Below are 22,410 nucleotides of genomic sequence, written 5' to 3' on the forward strand. Positions count from 1 at the left end.
AGCCAGGATGGTCTCGATCTCCTGACCTCGTGATCCACCCACCTCAGCCTCCCAAAGTGCTGGGATTACAGGCGTGAGCCACCGCGCCCGGCTATTTACTGATTTCTATACTATCCAATAATTTTCTAAATTTATAATACTATAAGAAAGCACAAATTAAATATATTAAATTTTAAAATATATTTTATATTTAAAAGGTATATCTATATTTGTAACCGAAAGGAGAAATAATAATAATAACAATAAAAAACTGACTCAAAGCCACAAGTAAATTTTTTTTAACCACACGCCTTCTACCTACTGAATAACAGCCCATGACTTGAAATTTTTTTACCTACGTCCTTCCCTAAACAAACTATTATTTTAATATTTTAAAATCTAAGTCTAGTAAGAATATCAAATTCTCAACGAATTTTTTTTTTTTTTTTGAGACAGAGTCTTGCTCTGTTTTTCAGGCTGGTGTGCAGTGGCATGATCTCAGCTCACTCCAGCCTCCGCCTGCCAGGTTCAAGTGATTGTCCTGCCTCAGTCTCCCAAGTAGCTTGGATTACAGGTACGTGCCACCACGCCATACTAATTTTTTGAGTTTTTAGTACAGACGGGGTTTCACCACGTTAGCCAGGATGGTCTCGATCTCCTGACCTCGTGATCTGCCCACCTTGGCCTCCCAAAGTACTGGGATTACAGGTGTAAGCCACCGGTGCCCGGCCTCTCAATGAATATCGTTTCTTTTCATATTTTATTCTGTAGAGTTGCAAAGCAAATTAATTTTTCTGAATAGAATCATGATACATATTTTTGTAAGGAAATCAGAAACTAAAAAATACACATTAAAAGATTTTACTATAACCCTTTTGTATAGATCCTGCCAGTATTTTCCCCCTCAATGGTATACTACTACATGGATATATCAACATTTAACTGTTTAGTTTTGGAAACAGGAAGGTTTTTCACTAAAAATAAAATGATTAAAAGCTAAATCTTTGTTCATATGCATAGTCCTTTCTATAGAGCCAATTCCTAAGCTTAACTGCTGGAATCATATGCTAAGAACAATATGCTATAAAAGCTACACACACACATTTATGTCAAATCACAGAGAAGGACATGAGTAAGAAGCAGAAGTCTCTCTCCTCTCCTTATTCCCCAATGTAGAAGCATGTCTGCGTATGCTGCGTTTACACAACTGCACGTTATGCAGCCATAATGAGTTCTGGAAAGTTACCCAAAATACATTTTAAAATTTAAAAAAAAGTTACAGAATAACACAAATAGTATGCCCCCTACCCCATACCCTTTTTCTTTGTTTTTTTGAAAGATAGCTTTAAAAAAAAAAAAAAATGCATGTAGCAAAAAGTGAGGGGAAGATCCATCAGCCAGAAGCTAGGTGACTACTATCCCATTCTCATCCATCTGTTTCCTTGCTGTACAATGGTATAACCCAGGATCACCCACCCTCAACCTCACCTTTCCAGCAACCACTTTGGGATCCACAGGGAGGGAGGACCTAGGACTCACAGGTAAGCAAAAATGTATTTGTATATATACTATTCAAGTACACATTTTGGAAACACAGTATAGTGTATGAAATACAATCAGCATTTTAAGTGACGACAAATATCTTTGAAAAAATAAGGTAATCATAATAAATAAGTATCAGATTCAGGTACAGATTTGAAAAAGAGGTCGCAGTAATCCTTCCGAGTTTTAAACTTTTAACAAGACAAATGTCCTTTATTAACACACAAATCTACAAGTCTGTACCTATAAAGTAATTACACTATAAGCATATCTTTCTAAGGACTGTAATTGTTCACCATTACTAGAAGAGAAACCTTAGGGAGCGGAATGAGGTAAGCAGAAGAAAAACAGGCAAGGAAGACCTCCCTGCTAGGGAGTAGCAAAACAGAAACATAAGTAAGTGTTACGGGCTGAACTGCATCCTTCCCCAGTCCCCCAGACCCCACCCCTCGCCCCTGGAAATTCACAAGTTGAAGTTCTAAACCCCAGTATGTACCTCAGAATGTGACTGTATTTTAAGATAGGGTCTTTGAAGAGGAAATCAAATTAAAATCAGGTCATTAGAATGGGCCCTACTCCAATATGACCAGTGTCCTTATAAAAAGAGAAGATTAGATCACACACACACACAAACGGAGGACCATGTGAAGACAGAGGGAGAAGACAGCCATGTATCAACCAAGAGGAGAGGTTCAGAAGAAACCAACCCTGCCAACACCCTGATCTCCTACTTCTAGTCTCTAGAAAGGTAAGAAAATTAATTTGTTTGAGCCACTCAGTCTATGGTACTTTTGTCACTGCAGCCCCAGCAAACTAATACAGCAATGTAAACAGCCTGCAGATTCCATCTCTAGGCTTCTGTCCGAGAAACTCACATACATTTGCTCCAAAAATTCTGACAAGGATGTGCAATACAGCATTGCTTTATAAAAGAGGAAAAAAATAGAAAAAAACATCTTAGTAGGAAAATGATTTATTTACTTATGAAATACTGTAAACAGTTAAAATATCACTTTAAACCAAAATTTCACATATTAACAAATATTTACGTTTATTTTCTAAAAAGGAATTTACAAAAAGAATACATACAACATAATGTTATTTATGCAATGTTTAAAAACACACAAACTAATGAAACATAGTTTTTGTGCATAAAAATACAGTTACAAAAACATAAATAGGATATGATTTCAGGATGCTACGATAGTCCTGGGCAAGTGATATACTGTTTTATAATGTTAAATTTAAGAGAACTTGTGTTTTCTTCCACACAATATAAATTCAGACAAAAAGAATGAGGTTTTCGCCTTCATTAAGACTTACCACTAGAGAAAAAAGATAATTCTCCAAGGAGTTCTGTTTGTTTAGAGGTATTAACAACATAGTCTTCAAAAGAAGTCTGAGCCGCGGGTCTAAAGCTCTTCAAAGATTCTGTGGCTTTCTGTATTCTGCAGACAGATATTTTATACAAAAAATGATTCTTCAAGAAGGCAAACAAACTAAATATCTGCAACATGATTAACAAAAAAAACTCACACTTCATTCAAAATTAAAGTTAAGAATGAGGCAAGATGTACCTCACATTAACACAGCATTATGGACCACTCAGAGCTACAGTGAGAATACACAGCAGCATTTAATAAAATTGCTCAAGAAAGTTAGAAGTAAAAGAGAATACCTGAGGTGGAGCTGCTTTGCTGTTTGTACAAAGCAGGACTGATCCGTCTCCTTTAGCACTTCTTGAGCATATCCCACAAGTCCATTGTTCTCTAGAAGTCCCTGGTACTCCTCCATTTGAGTCTGAAATTTGTCTAATCTTAGTTTCTTGGAGGAGTCAATTGCTTTCAAAACAGATGATTTCCTCTCTTCCAGAATTTCAAAGAGCTTTTCAAAATGTGTAATTGCTTCTTCTTTAGCCCTCTCTCCATTACACTATGAAAAAACAATATCTCCATTACACTAAGATAAAGCATTGCCTCTTCTGCTAAACTCAAATGGCTTTCCACAAAGTTCTACATAATTATATTTCATCTACATGATGACATTATCAAAATTCAATAAAACCAACCTAGATATTATAAAGAAAAAAAGTTTTATCTGACTCTGAAATTTTCAGAACAATATTTTGACATCAAATACATTCAGCAAAGAACAAATGACAACTTTTATTCAGATTTACTTTGTAATTTTATAATATTGTACTTCCTCAAGCTTTTCATCTCCAAAGTCCAGTATAGACAATTTAGTCAATTAAATAAGAGAACAATCTTTCAGTGGTATATAAAGGAATTTGAAGGAGAAATGAACTGATTTAACCAAAAACAGGAAAACACAAGTCCAGAGCTTTGAATTCATTTCAAATTCAGAAATGTTTTAACCCTTTCTACGCTACTCCAACTTTTTAAAAAGTTGTTCTTGTTTTTGTTTTTTTGAGATGGAGTCTCTCTCTGTCACCCAAGCTGGAGTGCAGTGGCACGATCTCGGCTCACTGCAACCTCTGCCTCCCGGGTTCAAGTGATTCTCCCGCCTCAGCCTCCCGAGTAGCTGGGACTACAGGCACGTGCCACCATGCCCGGCTAATTTATTTTCATATTTTTAGTAGAGACGGGGTTTTGCAGTGTTAGCCAGGATGGTCTTGATCTCCTGACCTCATTTGTGATCAACCCTCCTTGGCCTCCCAAAGTGTTGGGATTACAGGCGTGAGCCACCGCACTCAGCCTAAAAAAGGTTTTAGCCACAAAACTCTAAAATATGACATTCTTTACTAAGATATAAAAATAAAAGTATCCTCTTCACATTAATATAATTTAATTATAACTAAATCCTGACTTAGCTGTTTGACCATATGCTAATCATTTCACTTCTCTGTTTTTCTCTTCTGAAAATAGGGGATAAGAAAAACCATTTAGGTTTTTGTGAAGAGATTTTAAAAGGTTATTTACATAAAGTACATACCACAGTGTCACATACTGTAAATAAACATTCATACAAACTGTCAGAAAATGATCCTAGTATTGGTTAAACATTCTGAATTCCTATAAAATCAGAGCTCATGATTTGAGAAGACTGGCAAAGCACTCCTAAGCAGTTATTACAACAGACTCACAGCACAACAGAAAAGTCTTTGAGAACACTTTTTTTTTTTGAGACAGAGTCTCGCCGTGTTGCCCAGGCTGTAGTGCAGTGGCGCGATCTCGGCTCACCGCAAGCTCCGCCTCCTGGGTTCACGCCATTCTCCTGCCTCAGCCTCCTGAGTAGCTGGGACTGCAGGCGCCTGCCACCATGCCCGTTTAATTATTTTTTGTATTTTTAGTAGAGACGAGGTTTCACCGTGTTAGCCAAGATGGTCTGGATCTCCTGACCTCATGATCTGCTTGCCTCGGTCTCCCAAAGTGCTGGGATTACAGGTGTGAGCCACCACACCCGGCTTTTTCTTTTTCTTTGAGACGGAGTCTCGCCCTGTCACCCAGGCCAGAGTGCAATGGTGTGATCTCGGCTCACTGTAACCTCCGCCTCCCGGGTTCAAGCAATTCTCCTGCCTCAGCCTCCCGAGTAACTGTGATTACAGGCGCGCGCCCCCATGCCTGGCTAATTTTTTTGTATCTTTAGTAGAGACAGGTTTTGCCATGTGAAACCTGTGGCCAGGCTGGTCTCAAACTCCTGACCTCGTGATCCACCTGCCTCGGCTTCCCAAAGTGCTGGGATTATAGGCGTGAGCCACTGCACCTGGCCAAGAACATTCTTAAAAGCTGACAATATATGGCAGAAGTGTACTGTGCATTTTCCAATGGCTTCCAGCCAACACCAATATAATGAAAGGAAATTTTTTCCAGATCTCCTGTTTCCTAACCCTGAAAGCCACATATTTTTAAAAGAAAAGGAGCAGAAAGGAGTGATATTTTGATAGTATTTCACTGACAAATCACAACATTAAACTCAGAAATACCATTATAGAGATTTTTTTCCAGGTAAGTATAATTACAGATAAAAAGACAGTATCACCACCATCACTGAGTAAAGGTCAAGAATGGAGGCAAGTTATCTACCATAAAAAAAATTCTTCTTGATAAGCCCGCAGATACAGCTTAGGCAAATGATACAAAACAACTCAATAATGTCCCCACAATCCCAAGGAATCGGTGTCTACATGAATACTTGACACCTAAGTTCCGCAATTTTTAACCTATTGATGACAAATCCCAAAACAGACTCTCGGTCTTTATTTCAGAAGTGAAGGGCAGCAGGACCGAGAGGACCAACAAACAAGGCTATTAATAAAATGATCAAAGATGCAACACTTGAAGCAAACTACTGAGGTGATCATCTGCTTTGTGTTGAGACAGTCTGTCATTTAATCCAACAAAAATATGAAAAAGAAAACCCCAAACTGCATGGAAAAACGACTGACAGGGTGGTGAATGCAATCAGTAAAGATCAGGAAAATAATATTAAAAACAAAAGCACTACTGGTAAGGGTGTTAATTTACATGATTTCTCAATAATTTCACCCCATATTGGAAAAAAATTTCTTCAAGTAACAGAGTCATACTAGCTGGGATATTTTTATATTTAATTACTAAAAATCAGGAGTAATGGCTCAACTTTGTTTCAAATGGAGAAGAAACACAAGTGTACAACAAAGTCAATGAAGAATATCTGGACTTTTAAAATAACCCAACCCAATCCCCTTTTACTATATTTTTAAAATGCTGTTATCTTTTCCAATTTTTTATTAAAATATAATACACAAATGGAAAAATGTACATGTAAGTATAAAGACTAATGAGTCTTTACCCACACACTCAATATAACCAGCATCCAACAGAAAATCCAGATTAAAGAACATTACCAGTATCCCAGAAGCCTCCATATAACCTTTCCAGACACTAATCCACCCCTCCTCAACTTTAACATCATCATCTAGTTTCACCTTTTTTGGTACTTTTTATAAATGTAATCACATAGTACGTATTCCTTTCTATCTGGCACCTTCCTTTCAACATTATTGCAAGATTAATCGACACTGCTGTGTGCAGCCGCACATCATTCATTCTTATTGCTGTTTTTATTCTACTGTTAATGGGCATGCGGGTAGATCCCACTTTGTGACAATTACAAACAAGGCAGCCACCAACATTCTGATATATGTCTTTTGGAGAACATATATAGGGTATACACTCAGGAATACCTGAAATTTAAAATAAACCTGGTCTAATCTGCATACAGCACGTTTTCCAAAAGTGATCTATTAATTTTAAAAAATATAATAAAAATAAGTAAAACCTATCATTTCCCTTATATTATTATTACATACTTTTGAGATCTTGTTAGTTGCCACACAAATAGTCATTTTTCCCTCTGTGTTCCAGTATCATTTAATCACTAGCTCTATCACAGAAGTGACCGCACAACATTGTAATTCATTTTTTATACTTGTTTCCACAGCCCCAGAAAAGCAGGGGTGAAATCTAACACAACTTTGTATTCCCAGCTCATATAATCCTCTCAGGATTTTATGAACAAATGAGTGAATGTCTAGATAAAATAACAATAATTTAAAATATGCAAGATAGTTTACCACTTACCTCTGTTTCTTTCATTAACAAGTTTAGTTCAGATATTTGACTCTTCACCTGGCTTTCCTTACCAATAAGGTAATCAATATCCTTTGAAAGCTTTTCCTGTTGAAACACATTCATAACACAAATGGACAAAACGGGAGTTTAACAAAGACCATGCAGAGTTTTTGTTTTTTTTTGTTTTTTTTTAATTACACAGGACTCATCCTTTTCTACAGCCTCTGATAAACAGATAATAAAATCAACCATGGCAATTATCATTATGAACCTAGAGTAAACAGTTAATGGCCTTAGGCACAGAGGGCCAAAGGATGTATGAAATATTAGAATCAGTTGGAAAAAAAGAACAAGGTAATAACAGTCAAAACTTCTGAATATAAAAATAATACATTTTTAATGTTTGTCATTCCTAGAGCTCCTGCTCCTAAGGCTTCTAAGTAAATGGAAGAGCAGCAGTTCAAATAGTTTTGTCTTCAGATTTTACAATTTGCTCTCACAAACACCCACGTGTGCGCGCGCGCGCACACACACACACACACACACACACACACACACACACACACACACCCCTATACGTAATAGGAATAGCAACAAAGAGCCTTCCAAAATAATATTCACAGTCCATCCCAGCCTATTAAATAATTACACAATAATGAAAATGTTTTATAAAAACAGGCAATTTCCAGAGCTCACTGAATAATCTGTCTGTAAGGCAGACATTTTGAAGTAAGTATACTTTCTTTCCCATAGAAATACCGTCATAGGTTTTGGTGAGATTTCTGGTCTTGCCCAGAAAACCTACACTGAAATACACAATAAACAAAACACAAAAGCCCCGAAACACCATGGGGTAAAAAGTTGTAACAGAAAAATGTATTCAGAGTCTAAATAAGAACAAGAACATCCAGAAAATGACTTTCAAGCTGTAGCCCTTACAGGCCGATCTGAGCATTTCAGGCTCAGTTACCACCAATGACTTGAAAGGAAAAAGGTGCTTAAGAAGGGGGCACTATTAAAACTAAACACTATTCTGCAGGCTGAGAGGTACTTCTTACTACCAAGCTGAAAGTCAAATGGCAATTCTGACAATACCATCCCTAACAGGCCCATGTGGAGATCAGAAGTACTAGGTGCAAGTGGTGGTACCCTTTTTTAACTATGGCAGCAATGAGACAAATTTGGCCATTTAAATTTAAGTAAGGCTTAGTTCTATGATAGCAGCTTACATTAGAACTGCAAGATAGGAAAAGAGAAGTTAATTGACTCAAAGAGGTAAGGACCAGAGAAGAATACAGGGCAGAATTCAGACGCATGATCTAAAAGCACCACTCTCTGAGTTTTAATGCTCAAAGTATCTAGCCAACTACATGTTTATCTGAGAATAGCTTTTATCTGAGACAGCTCCAATCATAACAGTCCCCTCAAACATAGCCAGTTTGTTTTAAAAGACTAGATCAGTTTTGTCTCCAAAAAGTATATGCACCACACAGAAAATAGGCACTGAAGATTAAAATGTAAAAAGACAAGGCTACCACTAACTCCTTTAGATAAATCAGGACCCCAGTGCTTTAGGCACTAATCAGAGGCTAATTTCTCAGGGAATTCAAAACTGGGCAGAAGCTTTCCTCTGGATGGGTCGTTCTCAAACACCAGCGTATATCAGAGTCTCCTGAGGGCAAACCAAGAACCCTGAGGAGATGCAGCTGAGTCCAAGGAGGCCCTACGTTGTAAAGCACGTACCTAAGAAGAGACTGTTGTAAAGAGAAAGAACTCCAGAGACACAAACAGGCCCCCTTATATATTCAGCAGTCCTCATCAACTCTTGTGTGTGAGGAAACTGCCCAAGCCCAGGCAAAGAATCACCCTACAGGCCCTGAGGAAACAATGCCAGGAGCTTACACAAGGCCGGGAAGAGTGTCTATTCCCCACTAGTCAGATTAAAAAAAAAAAAAAAACCTCAAAATTCACAGGGCATTGAAAAAAGTAATCAAAGGCTTTTTCTTCGATAGTCAGGTAACATTAGCCCTTAGAACCAAAAGCTGTTCTGTCCTGCCTCACAAAGTAAGATCCAAACGTTTCCAAGTAACTTAATCACATACTCAAAGAAAACAGCATTTGCAGGAATACAAAAATATCCAATAACTGGCAGCCAATCAAAAATTAGCAGGCATGCAAGGTAGCAGAGAAATATAAACTCTAATTTTAAAAAAAATCAATCAAAACTGACCTAGTAGTGAAACAGATGAGAGAATTAGTAGGCAAAAACAATTATACAATTATACCTGTATTCCATATGCGCAGAGAAGATAGAGCACAACATAAATATAAAATGCAAAACACAAAACAGTTTGCATATATGCAATTAGATAGAGGCAAAAAATGCATACACGTATTGTTAAAGAGAGGAAGGAAACAAAATGGGTAGCAGGTATACAGATGATTTCTTTTAAAAATATTGTTTAAAGGGAAAAAGAATAAAACAAAAAGTTTCCTACCACTGCCTGCTTTGCTGTTGATTATCAAATTTGAAAGTTTTAAACATCATCAATAAAGCTAACAGAAAGGAAGTAATTCAGTTTTAAATTGTAAAGGTGCCATCAGAATGAACAAAATACTAATTCTACAGGTAAGAAATAAGAATCAAGTGTCTTAAAACAGCCACAACACTTTAAAGTATGTCAATCGTATGTATACATCCATTATTATAGACACTGGGCTCATCTGGGTATCATGATGAAGTGTCCTTCATCCTTCTCTCTTCCCTCAGAATTCAGAGCTAATGCAATGTAGGTGACAATATATGCCAGGCCTTATCAGCACCACAAATAACTGTTGATCAGAAATACTAACAACCTAATATTAGTAGATCGGTAAGTAACACTTTAACTCAGTTTAGTACAAAAAAGGCCATATAACACACCATGATTTTATAAATTAAAAGTTAAAGGCATAAAGTTACGAAGAATCAAAATTCTGTTCCAAAAATAAGTCCTACCTTTAAGGTTTTGTAGGCACTGCTCATGGTGGTTACACGGTGGTTGGCATGATTTCCACCCAACTTACATAGATGGCAAACTGGCCTCCGACATAATTCACAGTACATGTTTATTCTCTCTGTTTCATGTTCTGGGCACATTAAAATCTATTGCGTAAAGAATAAAAGTGTGATTAAGGATCTAGGTTTCAAGTAACCTGACAAACTACCAAAATACAAAGATTTGCTTTACAAAATCACTAAACAAAGCCATTTAAGTGAGTATGAATGTAAAAAGAAAAATGGTTGATACATCCCATGAAAATTCTCTATACCGGAATTACTATTTTTCAATTTGAGGGTTCAAATGATTAATGTGTAGATGTTGTCTACAGCCATACCCCTCCGAACGTGCCCAATCTCTTCATAATATGTAAATGTTACTTCTCCAAAACTTGTTAGGTTCGAGTTTCATTCCTATCAGATTCAAATGGAATGAACACTTAGCCAGGTTAGAAAGGCCATCTGACCACACTGATGAGGCAATTCTTAACGATCATAGTCAATATTTTTAATGAAGTACCATAATAATTTATGAGACTCATGGCCTCAGTAACAGAAATCTGTTACTAAAAGAGTCTCAGAAAACTTTATAAGCTTCTAGATGTGTTTCCTTTTACAAATTAATTACAAATGCACTGACCAGATTTGGAACTGTTTTTCTGATTTGTCTACCTTTTCACTCTGTAAACTATTATCGTAGAGGACTAAAAGCTATGTGATAAATAACATATGAAATTTTATGTAAAATAACTGTTCTCATTTTAAAGAAAGGGGAAATTCCTTTTAGTATGTTAATAAAATCAAAAGTTTTTAAAGATTCCAATAGATTACATTTTAAGCAACTGTAACTTGTCTGATAACTTATAGACATACATTTATTTATTTATTTATTTATTTAATTTATGAGACGGAGTCTCGCTCTGTCGCCCAGGCTGTAGTGCAATGGTGCAATCTTGGCTCACTGCAACCTCTGCTCACTGCAACCTTCACCTCCTGGGTTCAAGCAATTTTTCTGCCTCAACTTCCCAAGTAGCTGGGATTACAGGCATGTGCCACCATGCCCAGCTAATTTTGTAACTTACATTTAAAAGGAACAAACAAAAAGTACAATATAGAAAGTCCTAATACCAATATATAGCCTCAGGAGAAAAACAATTGGAAAATGTTTCAAGTTTTTCAGCATGTCCAAGCTTCCACATCCCCAAAGCCATTACATTTAAAATAAAATACAAAGTTTATCTGCAAGAAATGATCAAAAGAATTCAACGTTACAGGCTATTCCATAGCAATAAGGAACACCATTTTGGACACCGTTTTAGAATTTTACTATATTGAGTAGCACTAACTACTTGACAAATGAAATGTTTCTCAGTATAACCTATCTGTATTTCTTTTGGTCTTATCAATCTTTTATTATATTTGTAAATAGAAACTGTAAGGTTATACTCAAAATTTCCTTAAATCTTTAATTCACAAAGACCCAAGCTTAATAAAAGTCATTTAATCAAAGGTTATTTCACGGTAGAAATCAATTTAATCATTTAAAAGAAACATTAAAACATCAGGTTGAAGTTACACATTTTTAAAAATTGATGGCCTTGAGCATTTAAAATGAGAAACATAATAGAGGATTAAAAGCTATCTGATGAATCTACTGTCAGATTGACACAGTTTGAGAAAGGTCATTCAAAATGTGATGGCACAGATTGTTTTTGCCTTAATCTACCAATCCTTCACTATTTAAGAAATAGCTCATAGTTTCAAAAAAACTTTTGAGTTTTTCCCATTTTTTATTACAAATTTTTTACACTTTAGAATGCAAATAGATTTTCATACACAGGTTACTACGTTATAAGGAATAAGAACTTGGAAAAACTCAACCACAGGTTTTAAAAATCAATATAAATCAGAAAGAAGTGAAGATATCAAAAGATCAGTTTATTTCCAGGCACACAGCAGGGCAAACAATACATAAACTTCTTTTGAGCAATATTAAAGAAATTACTCCGAACGTTTAAGAAATGCAAATTCTACCTTAGATAACATATAACCATTATATCACAAGCTACAAGCTACAAAATAATAGGCTGTAATTACTTTTATTCATTGTACAATTCTAGCTAACTAAAAACAAAAATATGTTTCGCAGTCAAACCTTTTAAGCAATTATGGATTTATCACACTAAAGCACAAAAAAGCTTTTTAACTTTAACCATTTCAATCTTGAAGAATATATCTGGCCGGGCGCGGTGGCTCAAGCCTGTAATCCCAGCACTCTGGGAGGCCGAGACGGGAGGATCACGAGGTCAGGAGATCGAGACCATCCTGGCTAATACAGTGAAATCCCGTCTCTACTAAAAAATACAAAAAACTAGCTGGGCGAGGTGGCAGGCGCCTGTAGTTCCAGCTACTTGGGAGGTTGAGACAGGAGAATGGCGTAAACCCGGGAGGCGGAGCTTGCAGTGAGCTGAGATCTGGCCACTGCACTCCAGCCTGGGCGACAGAGCGAGACTCCGTCTCAACAAAAAAAAAAAAAAAAAAGAGTATATCTGAGATAACCTTTAATCAGAGTTATCATTACAAACATTCATTTATTGTAGTATATCACACTGGATTATAATAGAATAAACCACAATATTGCCCTCTATTGGTGGGGATGTTTAGCCCCATAGTAACTCCAGCCAACTAGGCCTTAAGTTCTCATACCTGCTTTAAAAGTTATTTCCTTTCTGTCAAGTTCTAGACTCAATAATTTATTTCATAACATTAAGTTACATAAAAGTTTCACAACATTAAGTTAAAATAACACTCTAATAAAAACTTCACTTACCTTGGGTCTAAAGTTAGTAGTTGGACCAACATACTCATGTTGAGCTTTTATTGTACCCCAAGGATGATGAATTTTGAAGCATTCATTGCAGTAACTTGCACTACAGTCCATGCAGCTTTTTGTGGATTCTTGAGGTGGTGGTTTACAAAGGTCACACATAATGGCTGTGGCTGCCCTAGCTGCCTGCCGGTATCTTTCCACAATAGTCTCCAAAGTGAAGTTTCGAAACAGACCATTGATTCCTCGTTCTCCAAGATCCACATCATGCTCACAGCCAGGGCAAGGAAAAATAGTTGTCCTCGGGGTCAATGAATTGCGCTTCCAGCCTGTGTAATTAGTAAGTCTTTGTTTAGTTACAGCTGTAGGAAAATGATTAGAATGAAGGAAAGAGGAGTCATGTCTTAGAGACATATCTACAAATATATCACAAAAACAGTATCTGAAGTGGCTCCACATGAAATTTGTACTGTGAAAATGTTTTTAAAACTTTTTCCTTAGTATACAAAAGACAAGCCCAAGTTATTAGTTATCAAATCAAAAAGGACAATCTTCTATAGAAAACCCACATCAAGCCCATACTAAATCATAAAGATAAAACATATAATACAATACTACATGGGGTCAAGATCTTTTAAAATTATATAATTAGCATTTATAGTTACTTTTATACACTATATCCAAAGGCATTTAAATGAACAGTCTTTGCTGACTGACAGGAAATGAGTCGATACATAAAAGAGCAGGGGTCCCTAGCACAAGGCCTATGAAGAGGCGCTAGGCAGATCCATGAACTATTAGAAATCTTTCATCTATATACATACGCATATTTTCTGGTAAAACCCCACAGCTTTTATCAGATTTTCAAAAGAGTATGTGACGTGACCACAGAATTTTTAAAAACACTACAATACAGGGTTTCCCACTGTAGTATTGTTTTATCTGGAAAAACTCAGTAGGGAAGATCATTAGTTAACCGAGTGCAATCTACAGAAGAGTGAAAAATGCATTCATAGACCTATAATGCAGTGATTTTTAAGAGGGACCAACCATTTAATATCTTCTTATGACCTGAAACAAAGAATCATTAAGATTAATTCAGTAAGCCAAAAGTTACCCCAAAAATATTGCCAATAATTTTACAACATATACAAAACAATGAATGACCTTAAACATCACACTTTTTAGTATTATTATCCCAATTTTAATAAATCAAGAAACCAATGTATAACAGTCCTTACTCACTGGTTCACAGGACTCCAGGGCTGTCCATTTACCACAGGTGCATGCATACCATATTACCCCATTTGTAAATCTGTTCTTTTTTTTTTTTTTTTTTTAGATGGAGTCTCACTCTGTTGCCCAGCCTGGAGTGTGATCTCAGCTCACTGCAACCTCCGCCTCCTGGGTTCAAGCAATTCTCTGCCTCAGCCTCCCGAGTAGCTGGGATTACAGGCGCCCACCACCACGCCTGGCTAATTTTTATATTTTTAGTAGAGATGGTGTTTCACCATCTGGCAAGGCTGGTCCTGAACCCCTGACCTTGTGATTCACCCACCTCAGCTGCCCAAAGTGCTGGGATTACAGGCGTGAGCCACCGCGCCCAGCTGTAAATCTGTTCTTAAGAGTATGTAGTCTTACTTGCCCACAAAATAACTCCCTTAAGATAAACACAAACTTCTTAACCTACATTCTTCTTAACCTACATTCTTTCATACTACCATCTATCCAATATCAAAAATGAATGGCTGAATTTGGTATACCATGTAACTGTCATCACTCAAAAGAATGTCTTAAAAGATGTCTAACATGATATCAGTTCAGGTAAAATTTAGCAATCAGCCCACAATATTACTTATTGGAAGTGATGTTATAGCATGCTATATGGCACTGGGCCCCAAAATCTACTTATACAACAAACATGCAGAATATTTTAGTATCTTCATTTAAAGATATTTTAACTTTTACATCTTTAAACATTAATGCATACAAAAAAGCTGCCCAATAAAAATTTGAAAATCCTAAAATATATTCAGATAATAATTCTAAAAACATGCAATACAATCCAAAATCTTTCACACCACAGCAGGCATATAATGAAATAAGCAGCAAAGCTACTTTGAAATCACATGCCAATGAAAATTTCATTTAGGAAAAAAAACAAGCCAAACAATTCTGGAAATGGTATGGTGCAGTGGTCAAGTTTAAAAAAATGGAAATTCATATTTAATTGCAGGTTTCCATACATGAACTAGGTGATGAAAATTTAGATAAATAGAAAACTAATATCAAAAATGTTAAAAAATGAGTTATTTTTGGTTTTATGAGGATTATGACCAATTAAAGTAATGGGATAATGAAAAGTAAATAATGACAACAAAATCAAGCTTTAACATGTATGCTGGTGACACCCAGACTTGGGTCCTCAGAAATTTGAAAAACAAAAACAAAAACAAAAAAGTTTCATCCCTTTTCTGTATACCTCTGCTAATGTATTTTTACAGTAAAAAAAGTGTGAAACACTAAACTTCTTAAATCACACATAATTAAGACGTAATTTTTCACAACTCATTCAAATAGATATCTTGGCTATCTTTCTCAACAGATCTTGAAAGCTCTCAAATATTTCTTACAAATGCTGAAGAACTTTTATTTCATCTGTCTTATACTTCTTTCACTGTTTTCATAAAAACAAACAGTAGATGTTCAGAGCAATAAAGAAAACGAGAATCTTAGGATATTCTGGGAAGTAAACCTAATGAAAAAAATCAAGGCAATGGAACTAAGAACAAAATGGAAGAGTCAACTTTCTACTTTCCATGGCTGTGCTATCTGATACAGTAGCCATTAGCCACACGTGACTTTTAAAATTTAATTAAAATTTAAAAAAATTTAATATTCACTTATTCGGTTACCATAGCCATATTTAAAATTCTCAAGAGACACATGTAGCTAATGGCTACCATATCATATGATACAGGGTTGAACACTTCCATTATAATAGAAAGTTATATTGCATAGTATTGCTCAATTGCATTAGACAATGAAAAAGAAAAATAGAGGGATCATTGCAAACTAGATTGAAGGACTATCACTAGAGGAAGGACTAGATTGCAGCTCTGACAGAGCAGCATGTGGAGGCTAGCATTGTGAAATTTTGCTCCAGAATAAATTAGGAAAGCTGAGAGGACCCACAGACCCCCTGAAGGAAGCAGATTGCTCCTACAGGACCTGGGAGACACCCTAAATACTGCAAGGGCCCAAACTGTGGAAGTGGGAAAGGGAGATTATCTGCCCGCAAACACACCTCCACTGGGGAAACTGAAGGCCTGGATAACGGGAGAAGATTTTGACCTTACCTGGAGCTGAGTCAATTTAGAGAGCTGAGTGAAATACAAGGGTAGAGGAAGCAGCAGGAAAACCCCTGGAAGCTCACTGGGCCCCCATCAGGTCGTTTTTGTCAGGCCTCACAGGCAGGGGTCCTTCTGGAGAACAGCCAGAGGCTCTGGGAAAAGGCCACAGGTAGAAGGAAATCTCCAGCTGAAGTTTGATACAATTTGAACTGATGGGGAAGCCTTCTGGCCAGAACTTGGGGGAGCGTGTAAATCCAGTGTGCAGACTCCACAGGCAGGAGAAGGAAAATCGTACTTGCTTTTGCAGCTGGGAGGTGGGTAGACTAGGGCAAGTTCTCAGTCCTGCTCACTCACTGCCTGGAAACAGCACAGTGGAAGTGAGACTGGCCCTTCAGATTGTGTGGGAGCTGGGTGATGCCTGTGACTGCCGGCTTTCCCCCACTTCGCTGACAACCTGCATGACACAGCAGAGGTGGCCATAATCCTCCTAGGAACATAACCCCATTGACCTGGAAAGCTCAACGCCAATCCCCGCAGCAGCTGCAGCAAGAGCTGCTCAAGGAGAGTCTGAACTCAGACATGCCTAGCCCTGCCCCCACCCAATGGTCTTTCCCTACCTACCCTGGTAACTGAAGACAAAGGGCACATAATCTTGGGAGTTCTAGGGCCCTGCCCACCGCTTGTTCCTCCTCCTACCACCACAGTTGATGCCCTTTGGAAAGTGCCACCTCCTGGCAGGAGGCCAACCCGCACAAAAATAGTGCATGAAACCACCAAAGCTAAGAAGCTTCAAAGAGTCCATTTCACTGCCTGCCCCCTCCATCAGAACAGGTGCTGGTGGTACCCATGGCTGAAAGACCCAAAGATGGTTCACATCACAGGACTCTGGGCACACAACACCCAGTACTGGCGCAGAGCCTGGTATGCTTACTGGGTGGGTAGATCCAGAAGAGAGAACAATCACTACAACTCGGCTCCCAGGAAGGCACATCCATAGGAAACGCGGTAGAGTACCACATCAAAAACAACCCGTGGGACAAAAGGAACTGAACAGCAACCCTGAGCCCTAACCTCTCCTCCGACACAGCCTACCCAAATGAGAAGGAACCAGGAAATCAACTCTGGTAATGTGACAAAACAAGGTTAACACCAGCAAAAATCATGCTAGCTCACCAGCAGCAAGGGACTCCAACCAAGAAGAAATCTCTCATTTACCTGAAAAAGAATCCAGGAGGTTAGTTATTAAGCTAATTGAGGAGACACCAGAGAAAGGCAAAGCCCAATGTAAGGAAATCCAAAAAATGATACAAGAAGTGAAGGAAGAAATGTTCAAGGAAATAGATAGCATACATAAAAAACAATGAAAACTTCAGGAAACAATGGACACATTGATAGAAATGCAAAATGCTCTGGAAAGTCTTAGTAACAGAATTGAACAAGTATAAGAAAGAAATTCAGAGCTCGAAGACAAAGTCTTCGAACTAACCCAGTCCAACAAAGACAAAGAAGAAATAATAAGAAAATATGAACAAAGCTTCCAAGAAGCCTGGGATTACGTTAAAGGACCCACCCTAAGAATAATCAGCGCTCCTGAGGAAGAAGAGAAATCCAAAATTTGGAAAACGTATTTGGGAGAATCATCGAGGAAAACTTCCCCAGCCTTGCTAGAGACCTAGACAGCCAAATACAAAAAGCACAGAGAACACCTGGGAAATTCATGGCAAAAAGATCATTGCTTAGGAACACTGTCATCAGGTTATCAGTTAAGACGAAGGAAAGAATCTTAAGAGCTGTGAGACAAACGTACCAGGTAACCATAGGGAAAACCTATCAGATTAACAGCATATTTCTGAGCAGAAACCCTACAAGCTAGAAGGGATTGGGACCCTATCTTCAGCCTCCTAAAAAAAAAAAAATATCTGCCAAGAATTTTATATGCAGCGAAACTAAGGTTCATTTATGAAGGAAAGCTAAGAGTCTTTTTCAGACAAACAAATGCTGAGAGAATTTGCCATTACCAAGCTTTCTCTAAAAGAACTGCTAAAAGAAACTCTAAATCTTGAAACAGATCCTGGAAACACATCAAAACAGAACCTCTTTAAAGCATAAATCACACAGGACCTATAAAACAAAAATAAGATTTAAAAAAACAAAGAAAACAAGGTATACAGGCAAAAAATAGCACAATGAATGGAATGGTACCTTGTATCTCAATACCAACTGAATGTAAATGGCCTAAATGCTCCACTTAAAAAAAGATAAAGAATTGCAGAATAAGTAAGAATTCACCAACCATCTGCTGCTTTCAAGAGACTCACCTAACACATAAGGACTCACAAAAACTTAAGGTAAAGGGGTGGAAAACGACATTTCATGTGAATGGACACCAAAAGCCAGCAGGAGTAGCTATTCTTATACCAGACAAAACAAACTTTAAAGCAAACCAGTTTAAAAAGACAAAGAAGGACATTATATAATGATAAAAGGCCTTGTCCAACAGGAAAACATCACAATCCTAAACATATATACACCTAACACAGGGGCTTCCACATTTATAAAACAATTACTAACAGATCTAAGAAATGAGATAGACAGCAACACAGTAATAGTGGGAGGTGTCAATACACCACTGACAGTCCTAGACAGGTCATCAAGACAGAAAGACAACAAAGAAACAATGATTTTTTTTTTTCCTTTGAGATGGAGTCATGCTCTGTTACCCAGGCTGGAGTGCAGTGGCACAATCTCAGCTCACTGCAGTCTCCACCTCTCAGGTTCAAGAGATTCTCCTGCCTCAGCCTCCTGAGTAGCTGGTATTACAGGTGCGTGACACCAGGCCTGGCTAATTTTTGTACTTTTAGTAGAGACAGGGTTTCACCATATTGTCCAGGCTGGTCTCGAACTCCTGACCTCAGGTGATCCTCCCACCTTGGCCTCCTAAAGTGCCAGGATTACATGCGTGAACCACCATACCTGGCCAGAAACAATGGATTTAAACTATTCCTTGGAACAAATGGACCTAACAGTTATATGCACAACATTCCATCCAACAACTACAGAATATACATTCTATTCAACAGCACATGGAACTTTCTCCAAGACAGACTGTATGATAGGCTACAAAATGAGCCTCAATAAATTTAAAAATATTGAAATTATATCAAGCACTCTCTCAGACCACAGTGGAATAAAACTGAAAATCAACTCCACAGGGAACCTTCAAAACCATGCAAATACATGGAAATTAAATAACCTGCTCCTGAATGAGCACTGGGTCAAAAAAAAAAAAAAAATGAAATCAAGATGAAATTTAAATATTCTTCAAACTGCATGACGATAGTGACACAACCTATCAAAACCTCTGGGACACGGCAAAGGCAGTGCTAAAAGGAAAGCTCTCAGCCCTAAACACCTATTATCAAAAAGTCTGAAAGAGCACCAAGAGACAATCTAAGGACACACCTCTAGGAACCAGAAAAACAACAAACCAAACCCAAACCCAGCAGAAGAAAGGAAATAACCAAGATCAGAGCAGAACTAAATGAAATTGAAACAAACAAACAAAAAACCACAAAAGATAAATCAAACAAAAAGCTGGTTCTTCGAAGATAAATGAAATTGATATATCATTAGAAAAATTAACCAAGAAAAGAAGAAAATCCAAATAAGCTCAATAAGGAATGAATCAGGAGATATTACAACTGACACCACAGAAATACAAAAGATCATTCAAGGCAGCTATGACAACCTTTATATGCATAAACTAGAAAACCTAAAAGACACAGATAAATTATTGGAAAGATACAACCTCCTTAGCTTATTCAGGAAGAATTAGAGACCCTGAACAGACCAGTAACAAGCACCAAGATTGAAACAGTAATTTAAAAATTACCAACAAAAAAGGTCCAGGATCAGACAGATTCACAGCAGAATTCGACCAGATATTTAAAGAACAATTGGTACTAATCCTATTGACACTATTTCAGGAGATAGAGAAAGAGGGAACCCTCCCTAACTCATTCTATGAAGCCAGTATCACCCTAATACCAAAACCAGGAAAGGACATATCAAAAGAAAACTACAGACCAGGCTAGGCATGGTGGCTCACGATTGTAATGCCAGCACTTTGGAAGGCTGAGGCAGGCAGATCACCTGAGGTCAGGAGTTTGAAACCAGCCTGACCAACACGGAAGAAACCTCGTCTCTACTAAAAAAACAAAAAAATTAGCCAGGTGTGGTGGCACATGCCTGTAATCCCAGCTACTCTGGAGGCTGAGGCAGGAGAATCACTTGAACCCAGGAGGCAGAAGCTGCGGTGAGCCAAGATCACACCACTGCACTTCAGCCTGGGCATCAAGAGCAAAACACTGCTTACAAAAATAATTAGCTGGGTATGGTGGCAGGGACCTGTAATCTCAGCTACTCAGGAGACTGAGACAAGAGAATTGCTTGAACTGGGGAGGCAGAGGTTGCGGTGAGCTGAGATCGCACCACTGCACTCCAACCTGGGCAACAAAGAGAGAAATTCGGTCTCAAAAACAAAAATAAAAATAAACTACAGACCAATATCCCTGATGAACATAGAAGTTAAATCCTTAACAAAACACTAGCTAACTAAATCCAACAACATATCAAAAAGATAATCCACCATGATCAAGTGGGTTTCATACCAGGATGCAGGGATGGTTTAACATATGCAAGTCAATAAATGTGATACACCACATAAACAGAATTAAAAATAAAAATCATATGATCATCTCAATAGATGTAAAAAAGGCATTTGACAAAATCTAGCATTCCTTTATGATTAAGACTCTCAGCAAAATCAGCATACAAGGAACATAACTCAATATAATAAAACCCATCTATGGCAAACCCACAGCCAACATAATACTGAATGGGGAAGAGTTGAAAGCATTCCCTCTGATAACTGGAACAAGACAAGGATGCCCACTCTCACCACTCTTCTTCAACATAGTACTGGAAGTCCTAGCCAGAGCAATCAGACAAGAAAAAGAAATGAAGGGCAACCAAATCGGTAAAGAGGAAGTCAAACTATCACTGTTTGCTGATGATATGACTGTTTGCCTCAAACACCCTAAAGACTCCTCCAGAAGGCTCCTAAAACAGATAAAAAAATTCAGCAAAGTTTCAGGATACATTAATGTACACAAATCAGTAGCTCTTCTATACAACAACAGTGATCAAGTTGAGAATCAAATCAAGACCTCAACCCCTTTCACAATAGCTGCAAAAAAAAAAAAAAAAGCTAAAGTACAAAACAAAACAAAACAAAAAACAGGAATATACTCAACCAAGGAAGTGAAGGACCTCTACAAGGAAAACTACAAAATGCTGCTGAAAGAAATCATGGAAGACACAAAAAAATGGAAACACATCCCATGCTCATGGATGGGTAGAATCAAATATTGTGAAAATGACCACACTGCCATGAGCAATCTACAAATCCAATGCAATCCCCATCAAAATACCACCATCATTCATCACAGACTTAAAAAAAAAATTCTAAAATTTATATGGAACCAAAAAAGAGCCTGCATAGCCAAAGCAAAACTAATAAGCAGAAAGAACAAATCTGAAGGTATCACATCACCTAATTTCAAATTATACTTTAAGGCCATAGTCATCAAAACAGTATGGTACTGGTATAAAAATAGGCACATAGACCAATGGAACAGAATAGAGAACCCAGAAATAAGCCGAAATACTTACAGCCAACTGATCTTCAACAAAGCAAAGTAAAACATAAAAGTGGGGAAAGGACATCCTTTTCAACAAATGGTGCTGGGATAATTGGCTAGCCACATGTAGAAGAATGAAACTGGATCCTCATCTCTCACCTCATACAAAAATCAACTCAAGATGGATTAAAGACTTAAATCTAAGACCTGAAACTATAAAAATTCTAGAAGATAACATTGAAAAAACGATTCTAGCTTCTTCTGGGAGAGGCAGAGCAAGATGGCCGAATAAGAACAGCTCCAGTCTCCAACTCCCAGCGCGAGCAACACAGAAGACTGGTGATTTCTGCATTTTCAACTGAGGTACTGGGGTCATCTCACTAGTGAGTGC

General features: G+C 37.6%; 1 protein-coding gene across 2 annotated transcripts in view; it reads right to left on the reverse strand.

Annotated features, from left to right (window-relative positions):
- Positions 1–22,410, reverse strand: part of LOC105527356 (E3 ubiquitin-protein ligase TRIM36) — a 45,491-nt gene that overhangs the window by 9,799 nt on the left and 13,282 nt on the right. For both annotated transcript variants that reach the window (XM_011963653.1, XM_011963652.1), the window contains 5 exons: positions 12,968–13,293; positions 10,096–10,242; positions 7,107–7,202; positions 3,200–3,453; positions 2,845–2,969 (listed from right to left, as the gene is read on the reverse strand). In XM_011963653.1, the coding sequence (XP_011819043.1) occupies positions 2,845–2,969; positions 3,200–3,453; positions 7,107–7,202; positions 10,096–10,242; positions 12,968–13,293 (948 nt within the window). The remainder of the gene's footprint in view (positions 1–2,844; positions 2,970–3,199; positions 3,454–7,106; positions 7,203–10,095; positions 10,243–12,967; positions 13,294–22,410) is intronic.

This window comes from Colobus angolensis, unplaced genomic scaffold (assembly GCF_000951035.1).
Source record: "Colobus angolensis palliatus isolate OR3802 unplaced genomic scaffold, Cang.pa_1.0 Scaffold62, whole genome shotgun sequence".
Lineage (NCBI taxonomy): Eukaryota > Metazoa > Chordata > Mammalia > Primates > Cercopithecidae > Colobus > Colobus angolensis.